Genomic DNA, 12,031 nt, shown 5'->3' on the forward strand with positions numbered 1-12,031 from the left:
TCGAGTGCTTCAGGTATGGGCATCTGGCAGTACTTCTTGGGTACTGATCTTTTCATTGCACCCCTTTGGAACTCTGAATATTGATCAAGGTGCAAATTCAACCACAAAATTTTAAAATGTTATTCAAACATGACAAAGATATTTGTTTGGTGCTCAGGAGTTAAAATAATTTTTTTTTTTTATGTGAAAAGTATCTAGACATTGAAGGTGCTTCACATTTTTGCGCCGAGAACAGTCTGCTGTCACAAATATTGAGTTCATTCTTACTGATCTGTACAAACAAAAGTCTGTTCAGGCTAGAAGTGCTGTAAAAGTAAAAGAACAGTTTTAAGTCTGACTTTAGAGATAAAGTTTGCATGGCTATCTAATTAAAGAAATGTAATTTATACGAAAACTAAAATTTAAAAAGGCCTTTACTTGCATACACTAGATTGCTGCAAATTTATTAAATTTAACATATGGCATAAACGCTAAAACATTTATTTGCTTAAAAAGGCCAGTAGAGGGAGCTATATTATAATGTGAGAAACACCTTTGCCTTACTCTCAGATGTTAATCTTTTTTTCTTTTCTTTTTTTTTTCTTCACCTGAAAGCTACTCGAAGACGTTGGACTTTGGTTAAACGAGACATAGCCTAACTGAACATTACTTATAGATAAATACACCTATATACAGAATAATTTAAATCAAACTAACACAAACTTGAGGAGTGGGAGATTTTATCTTGTGAGTGAAATCTCAGCGTTCAAAGTACTCAGAAGAACAACCATTTTATTTTCTATCAGGGTTGGCCGCTCCGGTAAGAAAGCCAAGTCACCGCCGTAAACATTTCGAAAGTTTATTTTAGGCCCTAGAAGAAAATACAATGTGCTTTTCCCTCCGACATATTTCTTCTCTTCTCCATCCATGCAAGCTATTTAAAGTGAAAGAAGGTAAATCTTCGTCCCACAGCCCACAAACCCTCGGCCACATCTGAGCCAATGACAGGACGAACGCGACGGTTTCAGCCAATGACAGAGGAGTGTGAGTGCACACTGGTTTAGGCGACGCCGACCATGGACAGGAGCGGTGTCCTTCTCGGTGTTGCGAAGTTTTAACGTTTTGTGTCATTTCCAGCAAAATACGGTAAGTTCAATACCGCCGTTTATACTTTGTTTTTTTTTTTATCACATATGACTTTTATTTAGGATAGGTATCCGAAACCGTAAACTTCAGGATTTAACTTCGCGTCCCCACTCTTTCGGTGGTTTTGTATTAAAGTGTATCAAACTTCTTTCAAAACGAATTAAAAAGGGGAAAAAAACAGAGCTCGTGCATTTTCTTGACGTCTTCTGCACCATTTGTTGTAATTCCTCCGTTTCACAATTTAGCGACAACATTTGTATCTTCCTGACCTAGTTGGGTCCAACACTCAAAATAAACATCGAAAGAAAAAACAACAACACACTCACAGCGTCATTAACGCTGCACACCGAGGTTTCTTTTTCTTTTTCAGACAGTGGTTTCTGCATAGTTTTAACCTTCTGCACCACATCCACGTCTCTTTGACTGTCTCAGATGTGTGTTGGCTTCTGGTCATTTCGCTAATTCTTAGCCCCATTTAGTACCCAGGCGTTGTCATTCCATCTCTGCCTATTTCCATTTTGTATATATTTACCTAAACTGCTCAGTTTATTTGTCCTTGTTACTAAATACTTTAGCTAACGACAGTGAAAAGTAGTCGTAAACATGCTCAAATCTCAGATATAGTGTAATTGTGTGTTGTTTACCCTTTTTCCATTTATTTTGGTTCCGATCCTCGTTTTGGTAGCAAGGGCTAAAAGTACTCAATAACTTGTTCAATAAATATCGATATTACTTATTGCGAAATCGGAAATACACTCATATTGAAAGTACGTTAATTGATACTTGTTCAATAATTTATTGAAAACATAATTATTTCTGAAAATAACAAAGGAAACTGCATTTTATGTTAAGAGGACATGTAACTAGGCAACATTTTATTTGTTTAAACTCAAGTGAAAGTCCTGTGTTAGACATATCAATTTATTTTACCAATTATATCAGTGGGTAGACTAGCTGCTAGTGGTTTGATCTGCATTTGAATGGCCTTTCTTCTTATCCAACCTTGGTCTATTTGATGAGCCACAGTGACTTCATTAATAATATTATGTTGGGCTGGAGAACATGAACATTTGAACCGTTTCCACCAATCAGCACCAATTGGGCCTGTTAACTTTTATGAAATAAGAATAGATAATGGCATATAGTGACCATAAATCGATAACTTGAAAAAATAAGTGATCTGCTGCTGGTTGATATTATTACTTCCAGGGTATTTTCTTCCAGGGCCTAAAATAATACAACACAGTATTATTATTATTATTATTATTATTATTTTATTTCACCAGGCTAAAAAAAAAAAAACTATTGAGATTTAAAACTTCTTTTTCAAGGGAGTCCTGGCCAAGAGGCAGCAACAAATGCAACGCTGAAAAATTAACAGCTTAAAGAAAATGTCAAGCTAGGAAACAGGTACATGTCATAGGATCTGCTTCAAGAACTGCTTAAATTTAAATGCACTAAAGGAGATAAGTTCGGTCAGTCTAAGAAGTTTCTTGAAACAAGTTCCGTGAAGTTTATCATAGAAAATAACTTTAAATCATTGGCTGTCCAAGCAGATTTGCAACATCTCCTTGTTGGGAGACACCTATATGTATCGCTAGAAGTCGGGTACAAATTAGCCAAGACTACAGAGAGAGGAGTTACCTGCTTCCAAAATAAAATATTATCATCTCTGATTAAAACAAAAGGAACTCCAAGTGACCTGACATAATTACATTTATTGGAGTAGACTCTGTGGCAGACAACTCTTTTATTTACCTTGAAAGCTGGGTGCTGAACAATGAAATTGTTCTGTTAAGTGCCTATAAATGCGGTTCATGTGTCCAAACCGTGAAAGACTATAGCTAGTCTTCACTTTGAGCCAAATCCAAACATTCAGCATTTCATCTGAAGTCTCTTTTGAAAAAAGTTTTATCCTGCTTTTTTTTTTCATGATTTGCAATAACTTTTTTTTTTTTTTTTTTTTTTTGATCTAAAGGGGTTGGGGGCCCGGAGGAAACATGGGGGAAATAGAGGGTTCGTATCGGGTTCTACAGACCCCCGGCACAAGACTGGGAGCCCAGTTCAACGCCGGTATCAGCACCCTGGAGCCAGGCCAAAGCCTCAGCGGCAACATGGTCAGCGGGAGCAAAAGCCACGGGCTGGGCCTCCAGGTCCGTGTGCAGGGACTGGACGACTCCCAGGAGTTCTTTGTCATAGACGTGAGTATCAGCAGTTGTCCCGCTGGGGTCACCGTTGCAATCCCCTCGCCCTGTTTTATTTACTCTGAGATAAGCCTGCTGTTTGTTCCACAGCAGGCTGCATGTCTTGGTTACCCTGCTTGCGTATGGCTTTGGGTCGGTGACAGCTGCCACATGGCTTTGGTGCTAAAATCCCCTTCTCTTAAGGCCTCTTATTGCTTCCAGCTTTGTGTCTCTTTCCAGGGCACTTTTTGGTGTTTTGGCTTTAATTTCTGCTTCTCATCTAGAAGTTAGTGGTGAAATGGAGTAGGGTGCACTTTCCTTTCTTTCTGTTTTTTTTTTCTTTCTTTTTAACCTAAGACTAGCCTGTACACCAACTTTATTTATTGGTGTGCCCAGACTTAAACGACGTTCTTTTGCTTTCCTGTTGTAACTCTTCAATTTGCAGCAGGGGTAATTCAGTAGACAAATAGGAAGTAATAAGGAAGCCACTATATCAGCACTTGTTTCCTGTCGTTTCCTGCCGTGAGGAGGATACTACCAAAGTGGAGTCAACCACAAGGATTAAATATTCAATCCGGTGCCTGATTTACGGGGAAGTGCAAATGCTGAGTTTGGCGGCTGCTAATTGTGTTTTTAGATGGAGTATTTCTTCCTCTCTCCAGGTGTCCTAAATCCTCCTGTAGCCACAACAATAACCGTTCCAGCAGATGCAGTTTGGGAGCACCGCTGAGACAGACGTTTTATAATCTCATCCGCTATGTGTTACTGCCAAGTCCGATGCTAATGGACTGTGACAGATTTAAGTTTGATTTATAAAAGAACGGCTCGGGATGATGTTCAGTCAACATGAAAACAATCTTTAATGACTTTTTTTTTGTTTGTTTTTGTTTTTAGGGCTGCAACTAATGATTACTTTAGCTACTTATTAATTGGATGAAAAAAAAAATTGCACATTCTGCAGATTTTTCATTCAAGTCTTTTTTTATACAACATTAGACATGCATATAAAGATACAAATAACTCAATTCCTTTTTTAAATAAGAAAATAAATATTTTATTGCAACAATGTAGCATTCCTTCAGTGTACGCCTAATCGTTCGTAGCAAAGGATTCATCTACAGAGGAAAAAATACTTCTAATATCAATATGTGAAAAGCTCAGCTCCTTCTTCTTGATTTAACTTCAGTGTTGGGCTAGTCTGTTGATTATTTTTCGGATTAACCTATTAATAGATGGATAGCAAAAGGTGCTTAAAATATTTTTTTAAAAGAATTTGAATCAGCTGAAGCTAAAACTATGACATTTGAGGAGTTCTGGGTAAAACATATTTACAGTTTGTTTTTTACGTTAAACACAAAGTGTATATATTTTTTGTACAATTTAGAGATATTGCTTTGAGTGTGGTGTTTTTTCAGTAATTCACTTTTTTTTGAATCTGCATACTTTAGTTAATGATTAATCAGCTGAATTAGTTGATGATTATTTCAATAATCGATTGGTCCCATTATTCGTTTCAACCCTTACTGTTTTTGTGCTGGAACTGTTTTTGAATTTGGCCTGATGAGAACTCTGCACATGAAGCAGACAGAAATACATAGCTGCAAAAGGGGGAATGACGGCAGTCTTGTTGTCAAGCAGACTGCAGTTTGGCAAGAACAAGATGGCTCTCTGAGAGGGTCTGTTGTTCATCCATGCTGCCTCATATGTCTGTTCATTCATTGAGGAGCCGTGGGTTGGTGGGAGAGTAGTAGTTATCTCTCTACTGAAAGACTGCATAGCATTGCTTTTATTTAGTAGAAGAGGATGTAGCTGCTTGCCAAATTATTCAAACTTGCTTACATTTTGTCATGCTGCAACCATGAACCCAATGCATTATATTGGGAATTTATGTGACAGACCAACGCAAACCAGGACAAAATTGTGGAGTGGGCTTCGAAGTGTTTTACAATTACAGACCTGAAACCCATTCACATTCAGCCTCCTTTACTTTGATGAATTAAATTAAGTGCAACCATTTTTTTGTCCACTTCACAATTAGGTGATACTTAAAGTCAATAAAACCAATTCAAGTGTGTGATTGACAAGTTGAAGACAAGGCTCCATCAACCTACCCTTCCCTGCTACTGTAAAGGCCCTGAAAATTGAGTAATTTTGTTCCCAGAGAGCCGTCCACCTGGTGAACTCCACACCAGGCGCCGGTCGGACTAAGTTCTGTGCAAAGTGTTGTGTGATTGGTCACAAGTTTGTTGCTGTGTTTTATATGTAAATGTGCTCAGAATGCAACGTCGATATTCCTCTTCCACCATTATCATGGAGACATGAATATTTTTTGAGGAATGTTGGACTGGCACAGTTAGGAGTTTTGTAACTTTTATACAATGCTTCACTATATAACTGTAATAACATTGGCAAATTCACTAATTTAAGAAGTTTCATTGCTCAAGCTGCCATAGTGCCCTTGACTGTGCATTAATGTACAACTATTGTAAGTCTGCGGTTTAATGGAATTTTGCTCAAATAACTCAAAGAAAGCAAACCTACGTTCTTATGTTCTTTCCTTTGTTTGTTTTTTTATTGTGATAGAAATATGTTGTATGACAGAATATTTGTGACGATGGCGCACAAAGTAGACCAAATCAGATAAGAGGGCATTGCTCTGTGATCTGTTAACCTTTACTACAGTTACCTGGCATCCTCAGCAGACATTTGCTTGCATAGCTCCTGTTCTCAGGCTCCTCCCACGGCCAGCGCAGGAGAAAGCTCAGCCTTGTGGTTTCTGGACAGTGGAGGAAGGCCCATCAGGGCAAGGAAACACAGGCTCCTTTTATCCAGCACAGCCAGCCCCTTCTCTGGCCTTAACTTCTAGCTCAAAAACTTGCGAAAATAGCCAAGGGGGGTGTGGGTTGTAAAACCTAGCAGTGTGAAAATCCACGGCGGAGGGGAGGGAATCGGCATTGCTTTAGTGTTGGCAAAGAAGCACATAAACGGCAAAAAGGCTGACAACATAGTAGGTAGGAAGAAAGGGGAGCAGAAGCGAGGGGCAGTGTCTCATGTTCAGAAAGAGCACTCACCGCCAGGACAAAGTTTGAGCAGAGAACGTGGGGGATGGGGCTCACACAGCAGTGCAGCCTTGCTGAAAGTTTGTCCCAGGAATTTCAGCCTCTTTGTTGATGTCGACTTCACATTTGGTTTCGTCTGTCAGAGCAACACGATTATATTTGTGTGATTCAAGTGCATTGTGTTACTTCTGTTTGATATTTTTTTCACTATTTTTTTCTTTATGGCTGTCCAGAAAGTGGTCATAAAAACCACAGTGTGAAGAACAACACATAGTGGAGGGTCATCTTTTTAGAGTTTTATCATAAAAACCACAGTGTGAAGAACAACACATAGTGGAGGGTCATCTTTTTAGAGTTTTATCATAAAAACCACAGTGTGAAGAACAACACATGGAGGGTCATCTTTTTAGAGTTTTATCATAAGGTGTTCCTTGCTGGTATGGACAAGTGTAGAATTTGATGTCACTTCTTCCCACTGACTAAAACAAATTTTGTATCCTTCCTTCTTTTTCTCCCTACTTGTATCCTTCCTTTATTCATTCCCTGCTTGTACACTTCCTTGCATTTTCCTTCTATTTTTTGCTTTGTTGTCTCCTGTCCTTGTGTTATTCCTTTTTTCCATTTTCTTCTTTTCTTCCTTCCTTGTGTCTTCCTTCAGTCCATTATTGTTGTGTCCATCATTCTTTCCTTACCTTTGAGCTTTCTTTTTCCTTCCTTCTTTATTTCTTTTGAGCTTTCTCTTTCTTTCTTTTGTGGTTTCTTTCCTTGTTCTCGAGCTCTCTTTCATTCAAGCTTTCTTTATTTTTGAGCTTTTCTGTTCTATATTGTTTGAGGTTCTGGAAAGGTGAACCTTGGGCAGTTTTAATTTTTACATGAAAGATATGAACAGAATCTGCATGAAGTAATCATAACTTGAGTCTGTTGCCCAAGTCTGATTATTTCTCACCTTGACCAACCCTGATCCACGCTTTGTGTTCAGCCACAAAGTCAAATCTTATTCCAATCAGTATGCAACTGATACCTTGGAGCTTACAGGTTACAGCTGCAACAAAACTCTTTAATGTGGAGGGTGGTGGAGCAAGAAGACTCGCTTTTAGTTTGGGATCAAGCTCAGGGAAACACAGAAGGTGTGGAGGGAACAGTATTTACTACAGAGACATGTGAACTGTTTTTTTTTTTCAGGCTGCTGATTGGTGCATTTTTAAACATTGCTGATTGTGTTTAGAAGTGGACAATTGGCATTATTGTGCAAACATCAGTTTGCACAATACTGTCATTTCCATTGACAATATTATTGTGCAACTTGATATTTCAAAAATAAATTCACTTAAAAAAACTTTCGTTTTTTGATCAAAAGCTTTGGCACTAGGATCAGGTAATATTTTTGAAATTGTCTTATTTTGCAAAACTACAATGGAAACACATTTTGCATCCCACAAGTCACATAACAACCAGCACAAACCATGAAGAATAATTCAACAGCAAGTGGTAGGAGGATGATGGTGCTGCATGTTTTTAATGACTTATTGTGTGAACAAACATATTCACATGTGATTTTAATTGTGTTTCTTATTTAATGGAAACACTACAATTCCAAAATTTATTTTTCACATTAGCGGAATATAGACAAAGTTTTGCAAACATTTAAAACAGCTACTACACAAACCTCCACTGTACATTATGAGATCAAACATTATGCAAAATGTATGCTAACATAAATTAAACCAACGTTATTCAACCAGCACCTTTGTTGAGTACAAAGGAGGGCAGGTAGTATCAATTCCCTACTTCACACCTACTCGCCAACTGACCTCAGAGGCTAGTTAAAGTAGCTAAAAAAGATGACAGGCACCACATCAACCCCCCAATAGGTGAATGATGTCACATAACAATGAAGTATGGAATCTGGCTTAAATTTGTCTTTAGAAAGTTGCAAGGCAACACACACACACACACACACACACACTCTCCACAAATGACAATTCAGTCCCCACCCCATCCAGAATTTCACAATGACCCTGATGTGTAGCAGCGTTTTATAGTGGCAGGTTTAAGAATGTTGAAATGGCTTGAGTTGGAAACGTGAGTCGAAGGTCACCTGCAAACAACCTGATCCTGATTATCAGCAAATACTGTTTATCTGCCAACAAATACAACCTGAAGGCAGCTGCCCTCAGGTGTGTTCTGTAGCCAGCTCTCTCTGAAAAGAACCCCCAGCAGTGACTCTTTAGAATGAAGCTTGACTTTGGTTGAGGAAAGCAGCTAAAGGCCCTTGAAATTCACTTCACATACTTGTGGCCACTGGTGTGCAGAGCTTTAAAAGTGTATATATCGAGAGAGACTGAGAGCGATGGTAGAGCTAAGCTGAAAAAATGGTGTGTGTCCCACTGTGCTAAATGCAAGCCTCAACACACCCCTGCTGCCAGTGGGAGAATCTTTGATGAAACCGTGCTTAACCTGTCGCACAAGGCACACCCAAGACCTGGATTTGAACTGGGTTAGGCAAGATCTGCTGTTCACCTGTTTCCTTTCTGTTTATTTTTTCCATGCATGAGGAACTCGGTCCTCCTCCCCCCTGCAGATTGCTGATGTTCAAACTCCTACTTGTATTTCCCCCAACAGCACCAAATGGCACGCCGCACCGCTAACACACCCAGAGAAAGATTTGTCTCTCAGAGAAACATCTGCTTGCCATAATCCCTTCTGCTTTCGGAGCTTGATTAGGTGACCCGTTGACACGACGAGGCTGTGGTCCATGTACCACAAGCAGGGTGTGAACAACACATGAGCTAACTCTTATACCGCCGATGTTTCTCAGCTTCAGATGCTGTTTGAACTTCTCAAAAGCAACCCACCAATTTTCTGACTCACTTGTGGCAACAGCAGAAAATCCCGGCAGATTTAAGCGAAGATGAAGAAGATGAGGAAGGATTATCTACAATATAGTTAGCTTAAAAATGGAAGAAAAAAAATGCACTCAAAGTCTCTGCATTTTGTTTCTTAATTTACATTTTTATCAGCATGGAGTTTACAGGTTACAGTTGCAGCAAAACTCTTTAGTGTGGAGGGTGGTGGAGCAATTAGACTCACTTTTAGTTTGGGATCAAGCTCAGAGAAACACAGAAGGTGTGGAGGGAACAGTATTTACTACAGAGACATGTGAAGCCTATTTTAAGAATAGGCTTGTTTGTACAAATTTTTTATCTTTAAATATCATCTTAGAAGTATCTGGCAGAGTTTCCCCCTATTCTGCCAGATTATGCTACGTCTGATGATGGGGACACCAAGGCAGTCCACTGTGTTTTTGTGTTGGAAAAATGTTACGTTGCAAAAATTTAGGCGTGCATGAGTATTAATCATGATTTGAGAAAAGTAGCGTGATGCCAACACGCTGGTGTATGGACAGCGTAACTGGTGCGAACTCCATTGTGCTCAGTTCAATGCTTCATATATAAACCTAGTTTAATCAGTCTTTGCTGTCATAAACAAGCTACATTTAGCCTGGTGGAGGGGTCAAGTAAAGCCTGGTGGCCCAGGATTACAATACACTGGGAAAAATCCTGCTTGACATTATTTTTCATACCTTTGGTTGGTGTTCATGAAGGTATTTTGTTGGTTGGTGACTATAGTGAAGATATTGTGTAACTCTGAGATATTGCCAGTGAGATAAAACTGTTTTAAAAAGATGTTGTTCGTTGGTGTTTCTCCAACCAGCCCCGAACTACAGCTGTGTTTGCATTGGGGAATATAACGGAGTGCTGCTTGTGGCAATTTATTTTTCCATGTACTTGTAAATTTCTTTGTCTCTATGAAAAATCTTTAGTTTTTGTTTTATGACGAATGCAGCCGTTTTCCTGAAAGATTACAATAGTTGTGCCTTTGTGCTCTGCTGCTTTGGAGCTTTGCCGCTCATTCCAGAATACTGTTGACTCATCACCTGGTATGTCTAGTTTTCATAGCATGTCATGTCTTTGTAGGCTTGTTTTAGCACAATAGGATCTTTTTTAGATGCACATTTTCACTTTTTCTTCTTGTGTGGAGTGATCTTTGTTCTTCTGCTTGCCTGGAGCTGCTCACTCTTTGTAGGCTGTGCCACAATAGACTGTTGATACCAAGATTGGATTAAAGTAGAATAAACTGAATTATTAAAAATTTTTTTGCTGACTTAAAATAAATAAGTTGAGAAATTCTAAAACGGATCCAATGGGTTTTATCAGAATGAAACTTGGAAAGACATTAAGTAGACTTAAACTATCTCATTGCTAAGGTCCTTTGTTTTGTTTTTGTATAAAAGGTCAAGATGAAAATAACCAATGTGGATCCTTTTGTTTGTTCTTTGAAAGTATGCAGCCAACTAGCACATTTCAGACTGCTGATGACTTATCAGGATCTCACTATCAACAGATGACATTATGTGTGCGTTCCTCAGGATATCTTAGATGTTGATGTTTGATGGAATGTGAAGCGGTCCTCTGCTTGTGTTTACAGTGATTTTTCATGTCATTAGAGGAGGGGTCAAGAGACATGGACTAGAAGGTTACACGAAAATAGCATTTCAATTTGTGATGTCCTTTTGCTGGCTTGGTAAATTAAGGTTAAGTTTAAATTCAAATTAAGGTTCCTCTTTGGTTTCAGAGTCCAATGACTCTGAAACCAAAGTCATTGGATCTTCCAATACAATAAATGTAACATCTGAAAAGGAAAAATAAAAAAGAAGCAATGTGAAAGAAAACTAATTGACTTTTAACATTTTGATTAGAGTTAAGTTAGTAGCAGGTGCTGATGAACAAATAGCTGACATCCATTGTTTTTTACATCCAATGAAAGATGTAAAAAACATCAGGATTGATGTAGAAGAGCCATCATTTCTGTCACATTGTTCTAAGGAGAAGAAGCTAAAGGTCATTTCCAAGCATCTAAATTCAGTTATGTAGTCAAAGATGTTTATCAGACGACAACCTGTTATCAGCTGAATAATCTGCTCTCTCAACAGGTCTCAACATGTCTCAACATGCAACGAAAATACAATGTTCTCTTATCATGCCCTCATCATGAACGTACGTCCTCTGACTTAATTTTTAAGCACCTCACTTTAAAAAGCTTCCCTCAATAACAGGTTGTTAGTGGAACCTGGTAGCATGGTGGCATCACTTGATCAGAAAAAGGTTGTTCTTTGACTTTCTGACCAACTGGCCACCGGTCAGGGTCAACCTGAAAATCAGCAGATTCATGTCTCTAGTTATCATGCTTTTTGTTTAATTCTGGAACCACATTTTCCTTTAGTTCTGTGAAAATGTCATCTCAAATGTTCTCCTACTAGATTTTTGAGGTTTTAATTTAAACACTCCTTCTCAGGGATAAAGGTGCAGCATGTAACTTTTATGACAATTTTTTTTTTTTTTTTTACATATTTGTTAAAACTGTCACAGTGGTGGGACAGTATGTTATGAGACCAATCTGTAAAAAAAAAAAAAAAAAAAAAAAAAAAAAAAATTGTCATAAAAGTTACATGCTGCACCTTTATCCCTGAGAAGGAGTGTTTAAATTAAAACCTCAAAAATCTAGTAGGAGAACATTTGAGATGACATTTTCACAGAACTAAAGGAAAATGTGGTTCCAGAATTAAACAAAAAGCATGATAACTAGAGACATGAATCTGCTGAT

General features: G+C 38.4%; 1 protein-coding gene across 3 annotated transcripts in view; it reads left to right on the forward strand.

Moving 5' to 3' along the window:
• The first annotated feature begins 940 nt into the window (after positions 1-940).
• farp2 (FERM, RhoGEF and pleckstrin domain protein 2) overlaps positions 941-12,031 on the forward strand; it is a 43,538-nt gene continuing 32,447 nt past the window's right edge. For 2 of the 3 annotated variants that reach the window (XM_015056122.1, XM_015056124.1), the window contains exons 1-2: positions 941-1,125; positions 3,104-3,326. In XM_015056122.1, coding sequence (XP_014911608.1) covers positions 3,126-3,326 — 201 coding nt within the window. In that variant the 5' untranslated portion in view covers positions 941-1,125; positions 3,104-3,125. The remainder of the gene's footprint in view (positions 1,126-3,103; positions 3,327-12,031) is intronic. The other variant, XM_015056123.1, reaches the window with a different exon arrangement.

The sequence above is a fragment of the Poecilia latipinna genome, unplaced genomic scaffold (assembly GCF_001443285.1).
Source record: "Poecilia latipinna isolate Pla-1442-1.1 unplaced genomic scaffold, P_latipinna-1.0 Scaffold1356, whole genome shotgun sequence".
NCBI lineage: Eukaryota > Metazoa > Chordata > Actinopteri > Cyprinodontiformes > Poeciliidae > Poecilia > Poecilia latipinna.